Genomic DNA, 20,722 nt, shown 5'->3' on the forward strand with positions numbered 1-20,722 from the left:
GAAGTTGTTTTTTGCCCCAAACATGAGTCGACTCGACAAATTTTCCTTTCTTTTTCAACGTAGTACGCGCGGGGCATTCGTGCCTTTACATTGCGTTAGGGGGTGAATTTATAGTTATTGATAGTTATAGCTGTGCTTGCGAAGTGTTGTATTCAATACGTACTTCCCCACCTTTACGAGCTTCCTGTTAGGTCAGTGATGTCCAGCACATTTCATTCATTGTAGCTAACGCTAGCTTCGGATTGGTCAAAGATCGCCTGAACAGAATTTGGCCGACGTGCTTAACGTATTTTACGTTTTTTGTTTTTTTTTACCACTATTCACTACATTACACGAAACACCATAATGTACTGTTTCCATACGTTTTTAATTTTCAGAGAAAAGGGTTGCTCGTGGTGAAAGTTAACTAGTAAGTCAAATGTAAACTGCTGCATTTATTTATGGTATGCTCTAAATAGTAACTTCCAACTGCTTAACTACCATGGATTATGAACATAAGGCGAATGTGGTGGCTGAATGTTTGCAGAGCTACAGGAACGATGAATCCGGATGGAAAGTCTGCAAAAAATCGGTAGGTTTATAAAATGTTCATTCACATGCTACTAGATCGATAAAATGAAGACACCTTAAGATAATGTATTATGTTCTAACAACCCAAGTAATCTAAAATTAGTAATCAACGGCGTTTCCGTTTGCCGACATAAGATGATATTAACGTGTTGTCAAAAGCAGAATTCTAACTTTTGTTAGGATTTTGTTTGACTGAAATGGTGTTTTCATAACGCAAATTACTTATTTTATTATTTTATGCTAAGTTTACTGGACAAACTGCGTGCTCAATATGGCTGAGCGTGTCGCGCCACTTTATGGTTTGGTCACTTATTATGCTTACTACTGTTTTGGGTAAAACAAAGGATATTAATAATAATTAAGAAAATATTATTATATCACTATTATGTGTTACATTTAATTTTGGCACTTGGACCTGCAGTTCATTGTAGATCCAGCTTCAAAATCACTGGCTAGTTATTTTCAAATCTAGAAATTCCAACAGTAGTTCTTTATCACGAAATATCATTTTCTTGTCTTCCACAGAATGACGTCATTGTGTCATGGCGACCTTCGTCCGAGTTCCCAGGGAATGTGTGAGAACCCTCAACCTCATATTCATTTTAATAAAATGATGAAACAGTCTTTAGTGAGAAATGAGCAGGCATATGTAATAGGAGTAAAAGAGGAAAGTTAATCAACCTATTCTGCTGAGAGTCTTCAGACATTTTGGGGGGGTGCAGGGACAGTGGAACAGTATTGCCTCTACATACACGCTGTCTCAAGCTACATATGCCGATGTCAAGTCAAGTTTATTTGTATAGCCCTAAATCACAAACAGTCTCAAAGGGCTTCACATAGCCAAAATTGACAATTATTCTCAAAGCATCCCCTGATCTTAAGCTCCCATGTAGTTTTTTAGGGGGTGGGGGTGGACTACTGCTGTGAAATTGGGCTCTTAGTAAAAAGAAAAGTAGAAAAGTGGGTGTTCACAATAATAGTAGTATCTGCTGTTGATGCTACAAACTCAAAACCATTATGTTCAAACTGCTTTATTTAAGCAATTCTGTGACTCACGAAACTAGTATTTTTCTTTACATAACCTCAGTTTATTCAAGATTTCTTCACAAGTGCAAGGCATAGAGTCAACCAACCTTTGGCAGCGTTCAGCTGTTATTCCACACAATTCATTCACAATTTTTGGTTTTGCTTCAGAAACAGCTTTTTGATGACACCCCATAAATTCACTGTGTTTGAACAAGTTCAGTGCCACTCCAAAACTCGAATTTTGGATTAGAACCAACATTTTGCTCGTTTATTTGTGTGTTTGGGGTCATTGCCTGTCAAAACACCCATTTCAAGGTCATGTCCTCTTCAGCACAAGGCAGCATGACCGCAAGTATTTTGACATATTCAAACACCATAGCAGGAGAAACATGCCCATATCATGAGGCTTGCACTAACATGCTTGACTGTCTTCACTGTGAACGGTGCCTTGAATTCAGAGTTTAGAGATTGTCTCACAAATTGTCTGTGGCCCTTGGACCCAAAAGAACAGTTTTACTCTCATGTCCACAAAATAGTCCTCGATTTCTCTTTAGGCTAGTTGAGATGTTATTTGGTAAATTGTAACCTCTTTTGCACAGCTACTATTTAACAAAGGGACTGGGGGGTTTGGGGGGGTTCTTGCAAATAAATTAACTTCACAAAGGCATCTTCTAACTGTCACAGCACTTACAAGTAACGCCAAACTGTCTTTGATCATCCTAGAACTCCTCAACGGTGAGCCTTCGCCGTTTTGGATACAGGGGGTCCTCGGTTTACGACGTCGATCCGTTCCTACGCGGCGACGTAAACCGAATTTCGGTGTGGGTCGGAACAGTCATAAAATGAAACAGTACAGTAATAGAAAAAGAGAAAACAATTCCTTACATTTATTCCTGCGGTTGGCTTGCACACTGGATGGGGCGTTGCAAGCGAGAGATTATGCAACATTCCAAAATGGCGTATACCAGGGGTCGGGAATCTATGGCTCGCGAGCCATATATGGCTCTTTTGGTGACTGCGTCTGGCTCGTGGACAAATCTGACATTTGTTACTCAATTGAAGTCATAAATAATTTTGTTATATTATCAAAGTAAAAAATAGACCTACTGAAATCAAAATGTTAAATTAGCTTTCAACATATAAAATACATTTGCAATCCATCCCATCTGTTTTCTACCGCTGACATCCACGGTTGCGTCATATCAGCCAATCCCAACTACCCTTCGGTGTACAGAAGGGTGATGCCAGGTCGGACAAAAAAGCGCAATTTTTATTAGACAATACTCCTGTCACACACGCACTTCCCCACGCTATGTGCCTGCCTCGCTGATGGCAAAGAGAAAAAAAGATGACGGTTACCGAACATTTCAGAGTGAGTGGACCGAAGAATTCGCATTTGTGGAGAGAGGAGGCTCTGCTATGTGCCTCATATGCAATGACAAAATTGCATCAATGAAACGCTCCAATATTAAGCGCCACTTTGAGACACAACATGCGACATTTGCAACCAAATACCCAGCTGGGGAGAGCAGAAAGAATGTGTGAATGCAGAAAGAAGAGCTCCAGAGGAAAGTCCAAGCTAGTCAACAACAACTCCGTGTATGTACCAGACAAGGTGACTTTAATTCAGCTAGTTTTGCTGGCGCATTAGGAATTGTGAGGAACGGAAAGCCATTCACTGATGGCGAGTATTTCAAAACATTTATGCTTGATGTGGCTCATGAACTTTTTGATGACTTCACAGTTAAAGAAAAGATACTCAAACGGGTAAAAGACAGCAAGAACCGTTCATGATTGGGCCATTATGATGGCAAATCAAGTGGAGGAAACACAAGTGAGGGACATAAACACAGCAGTCTACTTCCTCGCTTTGGGTGAATCAACAGACGTGAGCCATGTATCCCAATTCAGTGTGATTGCAAGATATGTTGCCGGTGACACGCTGTGTGAGGAAAGTCTTTCTGTTTTGCCAATGAAGGGATCAACGAGAGGGGAGGATTTATTCAAGGCGTTCATGGAGTTGGTCCAGGAGAAAAATCTACCTATGGATAAACTCATTTCTCTGTGTACCGATGTATGGTGGGAAAAAAAACGAGGATTCGCGGCCCTTCTTCGTCAACATGAAAACAGACCTATCCTCAGTCTAGGTGAGGTGATGTCGCTGGTTATTCGGGTGGTCAACTTCATTGTTGCCAGAGCGTTACATGTTCGCCAGTTTAAAACACTGCTGGATGAAGTTGGAAATGCCTACCATGGTCTGGTTCTGCACAGCAATGTCCGGTGGTTGTCAAGAGGGAAGGTGCTCGGCCGTTTCGCAGCTTGCCTGAGCGAAATCCTGACTTTTCTCGAAATGAAAGTTGCTGAGCATCCTGAACTAACCAACACCGAGTGGCTTCTTAAGTTTTACTACCTTGTGGACATGATTACCCATCTAAACCAACTCAAAGTGAAAATACAAGGCATTGGAAATACAGTTGCATCCCTTCAACAAGCTGTGTCTGCATTCGAGAATAAGCCAGAGCTCTTCGTTGCGGATATTGAGACGGGCCGTTTACTGCACTTTGAAAAACTGAGGGAATTTAAAGCTGCCTGCACAGCAAGAGACCCCTCTCAACATGTTGATATTCAGCAGCTAGCTAGCTTGACATCTAATCTCCTGCAGTTGTTCAAAGCACGTTTTGGAGATTTTTGTGAGCACACTCGTCTGTTTCAATTCATCACTCATCCACACGTGTGCGCACTGGATGCAGCGGAGCTGAGTTACATCCCTGGTGTGTCTGTCGGAGAGTTTGAGCTTGAAGTTGCTGATCTGAAGGCCGCTCACATGTGGGTGAATAAATTCAAGTCGCTGAATGAAGAGTTGGAGAAACTTGCACGACAGCAAGCAGAACTGGCCAGCCAACACAAGTGGACAGAAATGAAAAAACTTCCACATGCAAACGAGCTGATTGTGAAAACATGGAATGCGCTTCCAGTCACATATCACACACTGCAGTGAGTGAGCGTTCCTGTATTGATCATGTTTGGATCTACCTATACATGTGAGCAGTCCTTCTCTCATCTCAAACTCATCAAGACCAACCTAAGGTCACGTCTAACTGATGAGCCTCAACACCTGCATGAAGCTCAACCTCACCGCGGACTACAAAGCCATCAGCAAAATGATGCAGCCCCAGAAGTCTCATTAATGGTGATTTTTTTTTTCTTTTCTTGGCTATAAAAACTTTATTGAAAAGAATACATTTGTACACTCAAAAAATCGTTGGTCTTAATTAAAATACATGCGTTTAATTGTATTTTGCCTATCGTTTTTTTTTTAAATGGTATATCTCTCACGGCAAATTATTTAAAAAAAAAAAAAAAGGGCATTTATGACTCTCCGCCAAAAAGGTTCCTGACCCCTGGCGTATACCATGTGAGTGGGTAATTCCGTCTTCGTCGGTCCACAGCCTCTCGCCGTTCCGCCTCGCGCGCCAACAAGTTCCCGCGCGCATTATGAATCTTAGGACGTCTTTACGACGCTTACGCTGCAAAACCGGTCCAAAAAAGGCTTTAAATATACGAGATGAAATATAAAAAAACATCCTAGAAATAACATAAAAATAATATATGAGACTTGTGTCGTAAACACAAAACAACGTAACTCGAGGTCATCGTAAACCGTATTCTAAAGTAAAGTATTCTTCAATCCGTTTTGATGCTTGTTTTCCATTTTCTTCAAAGCGTCTCTTTTTTGCACATTTTAGTGCATTGGAGGTTATTGTTGACGAATAACTTATAATTTTTTGCACCTGGATTTTCCCCCTCTCTAATAACTTCTGAATCGAAGTATGCTGTTCTGAATAATGTCTTGATTGTCCCCATTTTCCTCAGGCTTTCAAAAAGAAAAGCATGTTCAACAGATCATGGCTTCATACTAGAATAGGGACACCTGATTCACATCGGTTTGTTCCACAAAATTGACAAGCTCACTTACTGAGCGGCGGTGGCGTACTGGTTAGCATGTTCACCTCACAGTTTGGAGTTCCCTCCCTGGGTCGAGTTAGCATGTTCTCCCCGTGCCCGCATGAGTTTTTTCTGGGCACTCCAGTTTCCACCCCCATCCCAAAAACATGCTTGGTAGGCCGATTGCCCACTCCAAATTGCCCCGAGGTGTGAGCGCGAGTGCGGCTGGTTGTTCGTCTCTTTGTGCCCTGCGATCGGCTGGCAACTGATTCAGGGTGTCCCCCGCCGACTGCCTGATGACTGCTGGGATGGGCTCCAGCACGCCCGCGACCCCCGTGGGGATAAGCGGTATAGAAAATGGATGGATGGACTTACTGAGCGCCACACCACTATTAATGTAAACAACCCGTTTTCTATGTTTTCCTACTCATAGCCTAATTCCACAGTCTTTTTGCCATTTCAACATGATTGGGTAGTCCTACCTGTGGACTAGGGGCAGGTGGAGGCCGTTGAGCTGGATAAAATATCTGATCAAATCATGGATTAATCTTTTTCGTCACATAGCACTACTGTTATTCTGAACACTACTATATGTCGCTCCGTAGTACAAGTCGCACCAGCCATAAAATGCATAATAAAGAAGAAAAATCATAGTCAAAAATCAAGTCGCACCGGACTACAAGTCACATTTTTGGGGGAACTTTATTTGACAAAATCCAACATCAAGAACAGACATGAATAGGCAACAACTGGGTAAACGATACGGTGTGCTAACGTTACATAAACATAAACGAGGAACTGAGAACGTGCCTGACGTAACATGTTAACAGTTATTCAAATAACTCTAACATAAATAGCAAGTTTATCAAACCATCCGTGTCACTACAAATCATTAAATCCATCGAAATCTTTGTCCTCTGCGTCAGTTTTAAACAACGCCGCTGCTGACTCCGGAAGTGCATGCGGTGCTGGCGTCACTCATCGTCAGTTGCAGTTCCAATTATTCCACAGGCCTATATAGTAACTCTATATAAATTATTGTTGGGTCTAAATACGATTAGACATTAAATCACTCGCTGGAATGAAGAGGAGAAGACAACCAGAACAGGTTTACTCGCGAGGAGAACGATATAGCAAGCAATCTCAGTTACAACCTCCATCAGTTCTGAGTCCTTCCTCCACGTGCCCCTCTTTTTAATGTTATGGTTGCCCTGGTTACAGAGGCGTTGCTACACTAAAGGGAAGGGGGATTGTGTCTGTAGCAACGCTGATTAGAAAAAGAATGTAGTGTGGTGTGAATTAGCACTTCGCTGTTGGCTCTTGACCCCCCGCAGAGGCCGTCCGCAGCTGTCTTCCTTCACAGTTGGCTGACTTGTCCTCGAGGTCAACAAATGCCCTGACGCACGTTGATTGCCGCTTTGCTGTGGAACAAATTCAACTAGACCTTTGCTAACTTTATCTACTTGGTAATTAACACACACTAGTAATAAGTAACTTGTCCTAAACATTTCAACACACATTAAGCAAACGTGAGGTAACCGGTATGCAGTTCCTTAAACAAACATTGAGTAAATATGGGATAACTTTTATGCAACTACTTCTAACTGTATGTATCCCTTAACAAAGAAAAACAGGTCTGATAAACTACAATCTATGAACCAAACCTATATCTAAATAGAAGGAATGCAGTTCCTGTGAATCAAACAAAGAACATTTCACCTATGCAAATAAGCCCTGCTCATTGTTAGTGAAGGACTCTTACGGGAACCAAAACACACAGACAACATAAGGACAGGAAGGATACAAATGGCTGACAGGGATCAAAAGACATCCCTATCACTAAAAAGGAAGAACCTAGATAAAAGGAAAGATAAACTCGTAAAGGCGAGGCCTCCAGGTCTGGCAGGCCAAAGCTTCACTTAAAATTATTCCAACAATTATATATCAAATAACTATAACATAAATAAGTTTATCGAACTATCAGTGTCACTCCAAATCAATAAATCCATTGAAATCTTCATCCTCTGTGTTACTTATAAACAACTCCGCTGACTCCGGAAGTATTTGCGGTGCTGACGTCACACTCATTGTCAGTTGCAGTTCCAATTATTCCACAGGCCAGATATCCGTGGCATATACCCCATACCTCCTAATGGTTTAGTTATGTTGCTCCGAGAATGAATGCAATATGAAGCTGTATCTGGCGTAATCTGTGTTTTCTGATTTGACTTCTGCACCTATAAAGGGGATGGTGTTATAAGGCTGTATCTGGCGTAATCTGTGTTTTCTGATTTGACTTCTGCAGCTATAAAGGGGATGGAGTTATAAATGACACCCTAGAGAATGTATGGGAGTGTCTGAAACCGGTACCAAAAGGGCTCAGAGTCAAGTGGGACAATAATGTGAAGAAGTTTGAACTTTTGGAACAAATAACAGAGGTTTGTAAATTTTACCAGTTTTACAGACATTTTCCATGACCATTATGCAGACTTTACACTTGGTGTATGATTGGCCATAAACTGTTTACAATCAAATTAGGTCAGGTCATGAGGCAAAAAAGTTGTGATTCTACTGTCTGTTGTTTTTGTTTAGCTCATACTCCTCTCAGTTGAATAAAAAATAATTCATTGATTATTGTGTTTATAGTATTTTTTTTTAGTACAGCTTTTAAATGTGTGTGATAGATGATGTAATATACATTTTTCAAAGCAGTTCTCTGAGAAACTGTCTTGTCTCCAAATCTTCTGCAGGACATCTCCGTCTGCCGAACAGTCACGCCCTCAGCAGCTATGGGTATCATAGCGCCTCGAGACTTTGTTGATGTCATTTTAATAAGGCAATATGAAGACGGCGCAATTTCATCGAATGGTGTGTAATGATGAATTTATTTGTTGATTTGTGATAGATAGATAGATAGATAGATAGATAGATAGATAGATAGATAGATAGATAGATAGATAGATAGATAGATAGATAGATAGATACTTTATTGATCCCGGGGGGAAATTCAATTAACTGCTGGAAGGCTGCCACACATGAGGGTGCCAGAAAAAAAAAGTCATGTTTTGTATTTTGAATATTTCTTCAGTTTGTTGTGTAGCCCATGTGTATAATGTAAGGCGTTGACAGTCATAATGGCCCACCAATGGAAACTATGGCTACGATGCGGCCCGGGACAAAAATGAGTTTGACACCTCTGCTGTGCAGGATAAGATGGATGTAGTGGTGTCAGGATACCAACATTTCAATAGTCGCTACCAATACCAGTGATTTACCACAATTCTCGATACTAATTCGGTACCATGGTAAAAAACAGCAAAACAACAGAATCCACCTACTTTTAAAGGGCTAGGGACATCCCTTTTTTTTTTTCAATTAGAACGGAATTTGATAGAATGTATAAAGTGAACACATTTGCCGCATTGGAAATTAAAAATGGACACCAATTACTAAGAATAAAGCTGAAATGAAATGCCAGTTTATCGATCGGGTCCCGCACGAAGCCAAACTGGCGGCGCCATTACTGTGACGTCACAAGTTGTACATCTGGATGTCAACGAACCCAAACAACATGGCAGGTGATAGCGACAGCTCCGTTTCTAGCGGCAATATTAGCATCATTTTATCCGATTCAGAAACCTCTTTTGACGCAGAATATGATGAATCTAGCAGTTCACTTGGGCTGAGCTGAGCACATTTTCTGAATTGTGCCCCTCCCGTCACTCTGGTTAGGTTGGCATAGTAAAAAGTGCTCTTGGGGGCTTTAGCGTGCCGAGTTGATCTCGGCACATGAAGACATGACCACCTGCAACGTTTGGTTTAGGTTTTATAAGCATTTTTAATTTTATTGCTTAAATCGCATTTTCTCGACGAGCTGAGCACGTTTTCTGAATTGTGCCTCTCCCGTCACTGTGGTTAGGTTGGCATAGTAAAAAGAGTAGAGTGCCGAGTTGACCACTGCGCATGGAGAAATGAACATCTGCAGCGTTTGGTTTAGATTTCAAGCACATTTTTAATTTTATTTCTTAAATCGCATTTTTTCGACGAGCTGAGCACGTTTTCTGAATTGTTCCCCTCCTGTCACGCTTCGACATACTTTTCAAAGTCAAAGTCTCAAAGTGTCCTTTATTGTCAATTCCTCCGCATGTCAAGACACACAAAGAGATCGAAATTACGTTTCTCACTATCCCAGGGTGACAAGACAGAGTTCACAACGCAGATACAAGTAAACAACACAGGAAAATTAAAACAAGAAGATGAACAATAAGAGTGATAGCACGCTAGCCGCTCCCGATGCACAGCAGAGTCCGGAAAGATGACAATCAACCAGGCCACTGTGAACACGAGCACACAGCAGGCACGCACTGTCCGGTTCGTGGATCCTATCAGGCGAACTCAACCCATCTTGTCGTCCCGCGAACGAACGTACGCCAGGATAATGGAAGCCACGGCTAGGCGAGCTGGGTTGGCCGCGAACCTGGCCCGACGTCTCCGCGCTGGCCCCTCTTTTTGTTTACATTCACTGAAGCTAAACGCGTACAACATGAGACGTCACTTCCGGCTGGCGGCTCGGTGCAGTCAAACTCGTCTGTGCGGCAAATTTAAATTATATTTTTCAGAGCAACAGCTTCCTTTTCGTTGTATCGAGCGTCAATTTATACAGATATTTATATGCCCATAAGCTAACTAAAACCGATTTATACATATACCGGTGTCTCTAGCCCTTTAAAAATCAATAATTTATTTAAAACTACTTATACCGTATAGTAAACTTTATACGTTAAAAAAGAGCAGCAGTGGCATGAAGCCTTAAAGTCATACATCTATAAAAAAAAGCAAGACTGATAATAAATAATTTTCAACTATATACATTGAAAAAGAGCATCAATGGCATGGAGCCTCTCAAGCCTCAAACCTTGCAAGCATTTTTTGCACGTTGGCTTGTTCGAATCTATAATTGCTCCGGTTGCATCCGCCTTGAATGCAAAATATTTCCACACACGACTCTTTGAGCGACCTGGCTTCTCAACTGGCCGGCGTGTTGGATTTCCACTCGCACTTGCTGAAGCCATTGTCATGAAAGACCAAAAGTTTTCTTCTTCTTCAGCGCTGCTGACTGCTGCTCCGTGCTGCTCGCATGCGTATACAGCCTCCTTCAGTTTTGGCAAGAATCGACACAGCTCGCCGAGTGAAAAGTTAATATTCGCTCGTCTGTACCACAAAAACGTATTCTTTGCGTGTTGGTACCGAATTGGTACCCAAAATATCGGTTCTTTTGACAACACTAGAGAAATGGATGGACCCTTTATTTTAGTGAAAATAATAAATTTGATTAATCCTTTCATTGTGATTGGAGAAAGTGCTGCTTGTTTTGATTGGTTTACTTAAAACAAAAAGAGGAAAATTTACTTCATTATACTTGATTCGTTAGGTGCAAGATTTTAATGTTATATACCGTATTTTTCGGACTAAAAGTCGCTCCGGAGTATAAGTCGCATCAGCCATAAAATGCACCATAAAGGGGAAAAAAAACATAAGTCGCACCGGAGTTTAAGTCGCATTTTGGGGGAAATTTATTTGACAAAATCCAACACCGAGAACAGACATGAACCAGCAACAACAGGCTAAACGATATGGTATGCTAACGTGACATAAACACAAACGAGGGGCTGAGAATGGGCCTGACGTAACGTTAACAGTGATTCAAATAACTATAACATAAAGAACACGTTTATCAAACCATCTGTGTCACTCCAAATCATTAAAGCCATAGAATTCTTCGTCCTTTGTGTAAACAACGCTGTGTGTGCGGCGCGCCGCTGACGTTGGACTCGTCGTCAGTCACAGTTCAAATTATTCCACAGGCCCATATAACTAGATATAAACTATATATCAAATAACAATAATATAAACAACAATTTTATCAAACCATCCGTGTCACTCCAAATCATTAAATCCATTGGAATCTTCGTCCTTTGTGTAAACATCGGCGCTTCTAACCCCGGAAGTGTGTGCGGTGCGCCGCTGACGTCAGTTGCAATTCAACTTATTCCACAAGCCCATATAACTATATATAAACTACCATATTTATTCTAATTATCGCCCAGGGCAATAATTAGAAAAGGTTTATGTCCAACAGGGGGGTGGGCGATTAATAGAGAACACTTTTTGTCCGAGTGCCAAGGGGCACTGAAATGGGCCATAATATGTATATTTTCCTTATGTAGTATGCAATACCTGCATCAAAAACACCTGAAGCATTCTGGTCCCGCCACTCTCTGATTCTTATACGATCGACATTATATTCTTTAGAAGCTGCATTAATAAAAGTTGCATCGGCAGCAGCTACAATTGCTAGCTTCTCTTTAACGGTATATTTTCTATATTTTGGCATTTTTTCAGTCGCTCATTCCAATCCGTCTGAAATCAAATATTTCCAGGAAAGATTCGCGTGGTTTCGTTTTCCTTGGCCCAATCAGAAAACGTGTCAATCCGGAACTATGATTATGACCTAATTTCAATGCAAATCTCGCGGCATTTCATAGGCTCTCAGAACCAGGCAGCGAGTGAAGGTGTTTGATAAAATGGCTACAAATTCACATTTGTCGGAGGAACAGCTTTGTGTGATAAATACCGCAATTAAAGGGCATCATGTTTATAAAAATGTGTGAAATTGATACTGTGCTGAATTGTGAACTTGAACGCCATAATAAGCATAGTGAATCCGCTATAGTTGTGGAGAAGGGACAAGAAATGTTGCTGCACGTTACTGAAGGATTATGTCAGCCACTTTTTAGATTAAGTCAGGATAAAAAAATTCTCCGATTTGAGGCTGTAGTTACCGGCAAGCCAAAAAGAGAACAAGGAACATGGACAGTCGGGGAGGTATTGAAATACCCCACAAATATATAGTTTATGGAGAAAAACAATTTAAAAGGGACATTTGACGTGCTGTCAAATCAGTCATATTTAAACTTGCGCAATGACGTCGGCATGCGGTCGCGGAGGAAAACGTAAGTTTTGGGGGTAATTTTTAGCAGCATGGGCGATAATTAGAGGTATCAGTGTTTTTTATTTATGTCTTCGCTAACACACACTAGGCGATTATTAGAATATGGGCGATAATTACATTAAATACGGTATATATCAAACTATAATATAAACAGCAATTTTATCGAACCATCTGTGTAACTCCAAATCATTAAATCCATTGAAATCTTCGTCCTCTGTATCACTTAAAAAAAAAAAAAAAAACAGCTGTTGACTCCGGAACTCCATGCGTCAGTTGCAGCTCCAATTATTCCACAGATCTACGTATACAGACTATATTGTAGCGCGGTGAGGTTCATGACTGGGGAGGCACTGACGTCCCCCCCCACCCCGGTAAAATTTGTTCGGCACCTAACCGTGTCACAAAAAAGGTTGGGGAACGCTGCTCTAGTGTGGCTTATTCATTATTTAGTTGGAACTATTTTAATTAAAATCTCATATCAGCAGTCTTCACACATAAAAACACTCAATAAAGCACATGAAATCAAAAACTTGTTTTCGATCATGTGTACCACTCCGTTCTGAAGTCCCATTGTCCGAATCAAACTTTTTAACTCCGGAGTTGGTCTTCCCTTACTGATGACCTCCTGCTTCGACCGAAAATCCATAGTTGAAAATCGTTTGGATATGTAATCCGCCATTGTAAAACGAAATGTAAAAACGGGAAAAAAACTGAATGTAAAACAAAACACATGGACGACTGCTCCTCAGTTGTTCACTGTAAATTTGAACTGGAGATCTCTTATTCTACAGGTAGGCGCATGAAGCATCCCGGGATCACTAGCACCCCCTGCCATAAGGCTGGAGAACCTTTTTTCGTAGCCTCCGTAAGATCTCTTTTCAAAGCCGTTTTGTTCATCTAAAGAAACACGACGTTACAGACAGATGACAAAAAAACAAGATATTATACACACCAGCTTAACTACGGAAATTAATTAATATAGCCACAGTGTTTGAACACTTAAAACATCGACGTAAAGACGGAGAGCAGTTCAGTCTAACTCAGGGGTGGGCAAACTTTTTGACTTGCGGGCCGAATTGGGTTCTAAATTTTGACCGGGGGGCCGAACCAGGAGCAGTTGGATGTAGTGTTTGTGTGAAGTAATATAAACGACCTGTAAAGGTCATTGCATAAAAGATTTGGGCCTTTAGTAGGTAGTAACGCATGGATATTCAAAAAAAGTTTTTTGAAAACAAATGCATTTATTAACAGCATTAAAAAAAAAAAAAACATCCCTAAAAAACTGCTATCAGTGATTCTCATAAAATATGACACTGTTATTATGAATAACAGTCTCCATCACTTCAGTGCCTGCAGGTCAGATTAATGAAAGATGTATGTTTATCTTATGAGATCACATCAAACGGCAAACATTCTGACCAAATATATCATCTTGAAGAATCGGTGAAAGCATACATCCAAATAAAGTAATCAAAACGGCAACACGGTGAGGGGTATCTGAAAATCAGAGCAGAGTTTTAACTCACAAACACCTGGTAACAGAGGTGAGGAAACGGGAAACACTTCCTTAAAGTAAGCCTTAAGAACTTTACAGGTTAAGATTAGTCACAAACAGGTGGTGCATCAATGTCCTTGAGCATCCTGCATTGTTTGAAAATGAGAATGGTCGCTAAGTTTCAATCCCTGCTATTTGTACAGATCATATTCAAAATGCATTTTTTTACAACAAACTTGAAAGCCTCCCCTTCATTTTCAGTGGGAACAGTGTTGTTGGTCTCCCTTTTTTTGCTAGTGTGTCATAGTCTGGAGTAAAATTTGTTGTGGCAATTCTTAGGAGAGATCCGAGGTGTTGGTCCATTTACCTAGATTTGTGACGGGTTTATGTTGATGTTCATGTAGCTGAACGTCACGTCGAGCCAAATTGGCCACTCTTTTTAAACACTCGGCACTCAATGTCCACCTTGCTTTTCCTTGGGCGACTCATTTTAATGGAAGGATTCCAGGGGAAGGTTTGTGGGTGGCTTTAGCGTAAAACTGTATCCGAAAGCTCGGCGCGCAAATTACAAGAATGCTGTCGTCACAGCCCACGCTCTAAATTCGGCAGAGACAAATAGAGCGAGAGTGCGCCATTTCCGTACTACTGAGTACGTACACGCACTTGTGAGTGTGCACCGAGCTTTCTGACACGGCTTCCGGTAGTAAATGCGCAGGCGAGTGGTTCCCCATCTACTGGGGAAACGCCGTCATTGCAGGCAAAATGACTGGAAAAAAAAAAAAGTTTGATAATACAATTTATTTAGGGTTGGCGGGCCGGATTAAACGGTCCCGTGGGCCGGATGTGGCCCGCGGGCCGTAGTTTGCCCATACCTGGTCTACCTGCATAGCCTGTCAACATAGACAGCCGTGTGATTACGCAATCCTCAGAGGAGGCTAAACAGGACGTTGGCTCCTCCGAGCGAATCGTCTTCGGTTTTAAAATAACTATAAAAATTCATCGATTTCGGTTCAAAATGATACAAAATTATTGAAATTAAAAGGAAAGAAAGTGCTAGTGATGTACAACAAGACAAAGCTGACTCCACTAGTCAGTGTAGGGTAAAAGTCAGAAATCCCAGAAACAATAAACTGTACAGATTAGAGTTCCAAGTAGTGGACCAGAACAGCAGAACCCCTTTACTAGGCAGAAATCAAGTGAAATATGAGAACATTCTGGCTATTGACAGCATAGTGAAGAAGGAGTGACAAATGGAGGTCGCATCACCATGGACAAAATAATGGATGAGTTTGAGGATGTGTTCACCGGCGTGGGCTACATGGAGGGTGAATATAGGATAGAGATAGATGACAGCGTACCGCCAGTGAAACTGCCGAACCGCAGAGTGCCTGTAGCCATGATGACACCTCTGCAAGAGGAACTCAAAGATCTAGAGAGAAGAGGGATAATTGCACCAGTGGAACGCTGCACTGACTGGATCAGTAGCATGGTAGCAGTGAAAAAGACTACTGGGAAGCTCCGGATCTGTATAGACCCAAAACCTCTGAATAGAGCACTAAAAAGAAGTCACTATCCACTCCCAACCATTGATGACATACTGATGTCCAAGGCAAAAGTATTCACAGTCTGTGACGTGATGCAAGGCTTCTGGCATGAGAAACTAGAAGAAGAGTCGAGTTACCTTACCACATTCGCCACCCCATTTGGCCGCTTCCGATGGCTAAGAACGCCAATGGGAATAAAAGCCCAGCACCGGAAGTGTTCCAGAGAAAGCTCATGCAGGCCCTGGAGGGCCTCCGTAGAGTCTACATCATAGCAGATGATGTACTAATCACAGGGGAAAGAGCAACACAAGAGGAGGCGGAAAAGGACCATGATGAGAAGGTCAGACACTTCCTAACCAGGTGCAGAGAGCGCAACATCAAGCTGAATGCAGACCAATTCCAGCTTAGCCAAAAAGAGGTACCCTACATAGGTCATCTCCTCACAGCCGAGGGACTGAGGATCGACCCTGAGAAAGTACGGGCAATTAGAGACATGCCAAAACCCACCGATGTGAAAGGTGTACAGAGAATAGTAGAGATGGTCAATTATCTCTCTAAATTCTATGATCATCTCTCTGATGACTGTGAGGTTCTGAGACAACTCACACATAAGGAGAACATGTGGGAATGGACAGACACCCAAGAAAGAGCGTTTCACAGACTGAAAAACAAAATCGCCAGAGCACCAGTTCTCCAGTACTACAACAAGGAAGAGGAATTGACACTCCAGTGTGACGCTTCAGACACCAGGCTGGGGGCTGCCCTGACACAGAAAGTTAAACCAATTGCATTTGGTAGCAGGGCACTCACATCGACTGAAAAGGGCTATGCTCAAATAGAAAAAGAATGTTTGGCCATAGTGTTTGGAATGGAAACGTTTCATCAGTATACTTATGGAAGAGAGGTCACAGTACAGAGTGATTACAAACCCTTAGAGAATATCCACAGAAAAACACTACTTAGTGCGCCAAAGAGACTGCAGAGAATGCTACTCAGACTGCAACAGTATGACATTGCGGTGACATATGTTCCAGGCAGGGATATGCTGCTTGCAGACGCACTCAGTAGAGCATACTTACCAGAGAACACCAAGGAAGAGTGTGAGATGGACATAGAGACTGTGAACATGGTCAGCTACCTACCCATTTCAGCAGAGAGGCTGAGTGCCATCAGAGCTGCAACCAAAGAGGACACAGAACTACAGAGTGTGGCAAACAGAATACTGCAGGGGTGGCCAAAGGGGAAAAAGGACTTACCAAATGACATACGGCACTACCACGACTTCCAAGATGAACTGAGTTCCCAGGATGGCATGGTGTTCCAGGGAGACAGAGCTGTGATACCAGATGCTCTCAGGGTGGACATGGCACACAGAATTCACTCCTCACACCTGGGTGTGGAGGGATGTTTGAGCAGAGCAAGAGAGTGTCTGTATTGGCTGGGGATGAACGAGGAGATCAAGACCTTCATCTGCAAATGTGACATCTGCTGGTCGGTGGACACAAAACAACAGAAAGAGACACTCCATCCATATGACATGGCCAGCAGACCCTGGGACAAGGTCGGAGCAGATCTTTTCTCCTCACACAACAAAGACTATCTAATAACAGTGGATTGTTATTCAAATTTCTGGGAGGTAGATTACTTTACCTGACACTAAGAGCAATACCGTTATCAGAAAACTGAAGGCTCACTTTGCCCGAAAGGGAATACCTGACACTGTTATCTCAAATAACGGACCCCAATATGCATCCCTGGAGTTCCAGCGCTTCAGCCAGAAGTGGGGCTTTGAACATAGGACATCGTCGCCGGGTTACCCACAGACCAATGGAAAGGCAGAATCAGCAGTAAAGACCGCCAAGCAACTGATGCGGAAGGCTGCATCAGCGAGACAGGATCCCTACTTAGCCATGCTGAATCATCGAAACACACCAAGCCAGGGTCTCAACACAAGCCCACCACAGAGACTGCTGAGCAGGAGGACCAGGACTCTGCTTCCCATAAAGGGCACACTGCTGGAACCTGAGGTAACACATAACGACCAGGGACTGAAAAACAACAGAGAGAGACAAGAAAAATACTACAACCGCACGGCAAAAGACATAGACACTCTTACGAATGGCGACAGTGTAAGAGTACAACCCTGTGACACACACAGGAACTGGAGACCAGGGAAGGTGGTTCAGCAAGTGAGCCACAGATCGTATGAGGTGGAGTTAGACTCAGGCGGGGTCCTGAGAAGGAATCGTCGCCACCTCAGACGCAGTCGCACAGGATGTTCTCCAACACAAGCGGCACCCACGGAGGGGGCCACATCATCGTATACCCCAGCAGGGGAACAAGGGTTACACACCAGATCGGGTCGGCAAGTTATTAGACCCCACTACCTGAAAGACTATACAGTATAAAAGTGTTTTATACGTTGGAAATGTTGTGGTTACACTCCTGAAATGTAATATGTTTTGAACTTTGAGCCTAGTATTGCTTGTGTTTCTATAGATGTGTTCTTTTAGACTTGTTGTTGCACTTCAAAGGAAAGGCCTTAACTTGAAAAAAGAAAAAGAAAGATGTAACAATAAGATTGTCTATTTGTGAGTATTGTGTTCCATGGGGACCACTTTAAGTGGGACACGGCCCGTAAGAAAAATGTGACTGGACTATAACCTGTAACATGTTGAGGGAGCAATAAAGAAAGATGTTTTAAGTAAGCAAGAACAACTGCTTTAAACTTCCATTATGTCGAACGGGATCAGGAACTGCTTCAGATGGGCATGGCTCGAGAGCAGCGTCATCTTACAACTCGGAACACAAAGACGCTTTTAAAGCAATGTGACAGTGAGCGCCCGGCGCGCTGAAGTTGCGCGATCGGACTAAATAAAGCTCCCTGCGCACTGAAGTCCACTTCAATTTTGGAAAATACATCAGGACTTTAAAAATATTTTCTAAATTTCAGCGACGGCTCTGTCACAATAATGCGATAAGCGCGGTGCAGTTGCGCGGTCGGCGACATGCTAGGTTTGCGTGTTCAGCAGTGCGCTGCAGTTGCGCGATTCGACAAAATTAAGCTCCCTGCGCACTTAGGTCCACTTGAATTTTGGGAAGTACATCAGGAGTTTAAAAATATTTTCTAAATTTCAGCGACGGCTCTGTCACAATAATGCAACCAGCGCGTTGCAGTTGCGCGGTCGGCGACGCGCTACGGTTGCGCGGTCGGCGGTGCGCTGCAGTTGCGCGATCGGACAAAAATGCGCATATGAAAAAATGCTTTAAAAAAGTCTTGGAACGGATTAAAAACAAAATTCCATTATTTGTAATGGAAAAAATAGATTCTGAATTCAACCGATTCGCTTCTCGAACCACATTCTGGAACGGATTGTGGTCGAAAACCGAGGCTTGACTTTGATTATATTCACCTTGGTAGCCCACCAAGCAGGAATATTTTTTTAACAAAACTGTTGAAATTGAGTGATGAAATTAACGGTTTTGGGGTTGCTATACTGCTAAAATCCAGGAGTTTCCAGGGAGCTTTTCCCCCTGAGCCCCCTCCGGGGTGTTGCCCCTGGACCCCTGCGGCCCCCAATAGGGGCCATTGGCCCCTGCAGCCCCCAATGAGGGCTTGTGGCCCCTGGCCCACTGCGGCCCCCATTGGGGGGGGGCCTGCGGCCCCTGGCCCTCTGCGGCAAGTGGGGGGGGGGCACAAGCCCCCCCAGTGGGGCATGCGGCCCCCAGACCCCGGCTACTTTTCAGTAGTTATTTTCATTTGCCGTTCTCATCCCTGTAGTAAGTAATGTGTTAATGATTAAGTAAAAATGTGTGAATAATTACACATATAAATCGCTCCTGAGTATAAGTCGCCCCCCCACCCAAACTACGGGAAAAAAACGCGACTTATAGTCTGAAAAATACGGTAGTAAAATGCAATTCCGTTTCACATGAGTGCATATTGACGGGCTTAAAACGTCGTTATTAGGGATGTTTGATGGTACTTCTTCTCAGACTGATACCAGTATGGGTATTCACTCTTTACTACTTATTGATACCTATACCAAGTACTTATGCCACTAGTACATGTGAGAAATAGAATTTTATTGATAACAATGACAGATAGTTGTGAACAAATACCTTTGTCTTACTGACGCAAATTATATACCAATGTGTCAAACAGCCAGCTACTGGCAAGGAAGGCTTACTTGGTCAGATTTTTTTTTTTTTTTTTTGCCTTAGGTATCAGTTGGTTGTATTGGCGTTCATCATAAGTACCTGAAGCCTTTAAAGTAAGCCAATAAGATAAGGATTGAAATAAGGTATTGTCCCGATATCTGGTATCCTCGTACCTAGTCCCTCGCCCATCCCTCGTAGTAATACAAGTAGTGAATGTTCAAGACATGCCAGAGCACATGACACTATTGTATTATGTGTGTGAACTGCATTAAAGTCAAAGTGCGGATTGTATATGCATGTGTGTTTTGTGTCCTACCAAACAGCCACTAACGTGAGTCATCGGGGCTGCCCTGTTCAGTCAGGTTACGTGAGAGGGTTCAATCATCCGTGCGGCTGCATCTGTGTCCCCATGTCAGCGTAAGTGAATTAAGTACATGCTGGCTGGTAGGTACAGTGGGGGAAATAAGTATTTGACCCCTTGCTGATTTTGCAGGTTTGCCCACTTACAAAGAATGCAACGATCTACTATTTTAATCATATGTACATTCTAACAGTGAGAGACATAATCCCCCCAAAAATTCCAGAAATTCACATCATATGAATTTATAAAAATTGATAACCGTCTGATGAGGAAAAACAAGTATTTGAACCCCTGGACAAACAGCATGTAAAAGCCATTATTGGCCAGCACAGATGTCAAACAGTTTTTATAGTTGGTGACAAGCTTTGTGCACATTTCGGCAGGGATGTTGGCCCACTCCTCCCTGCAGACAGCCTCCAAATCATTCAGGTTCCGAGGTTGTTGCCTGGCAACTCGAATTTTAAGCTCCCTCCAAAGATTTTCAATTGGATTCAGGTCTGGAGACTGGATTGTTGATCTGCACAAGGCTGGGATGGGCTACAAGAGAATCGGAAAGCAACTTGGAGAGAAAAGATCAACTGTCGGTGCAGTAATCAGGAAATGGAAGA

At 42.5% G+C, this 20,722-nt stretch overlaps 2 protein-coding genes across 9 annotated transcripts in view; one reads left to right on the forward strand and one right to left on the reverse strand.

Annotated features, from left to right (window-relative positions):
- The window catches only part of il16 (interleukin 16), a 171,786-nt gene that overhangs the window by 46,454 nt on the left and 104,610 nt on the right, over positions 1-20,722 (reverse strand). The window contains exon 25 of one of the 8 annotated variants that reach the window (XM_049717387.1): positions 6,225-6,962. The exons of 6 other annotated variants lie outside the window; for them this stretch is intronic. In XM_049717387.1, the coding sequence (XP_049573344.1) occupies positions 6,841-6,962 (122 nt within the window). In that variant the 3' untranslated portion in view covers positions 6,225-6,840. Of the gene's footprint in view, positions 1-6,224; positions 6,963-20,722 lie in introns of those variants that run through there. One more of the 8 variants, XR_011086737.1, reaches the window with a different exon arrangement.
- stard5 (StAR related lipid transfer domain containing 5) overlaps positions 1-20,722 on the forward strand; it is a 25,926-nt gene continuing 5,204 nt past the window's right edge. Inside the window, exons 1-6 of the mRNA XM_049717531.2 lie at positions 1-191; positions 459-571; positions 1,096-1,145; positions 7,847-7,979; positions 8,292-8,409; positions 20,077-20,170. Of these exons, the coding sequence (XP_049573488.1) occupies positions 482-571; positions 1,096-1,145; positions 7,847-7,979; positions 8,292-8,409; positions 20,077-20,170 (485 nt within the window). The 5' untranslated portion in view covers positions 1-191; positions 459-481. The remainder of the gene's footprint in view (positions 192-458; positions 572-1,095; positions 1,146-7,846; positions 7,980-8,291; positions 8,410-20,076; positions 20,171-20,722) is intronic.

This window comes from Syngnathus scovelli, chromosome 4, assembly GCF_024217435.2.
Source record: "Syngnathus scovelli strain Florida chromosome 4, RoL_Ssco_1.2, whole genome shotgun sequence".
NCBI classification, from domain to species: domain Eukaryota; kingdom Metazoa; phylum Chordata; class Actinopteri; order Syngnathiformes; family Syngnathidae; genus Syngnathus; species Syngnathus scovelli.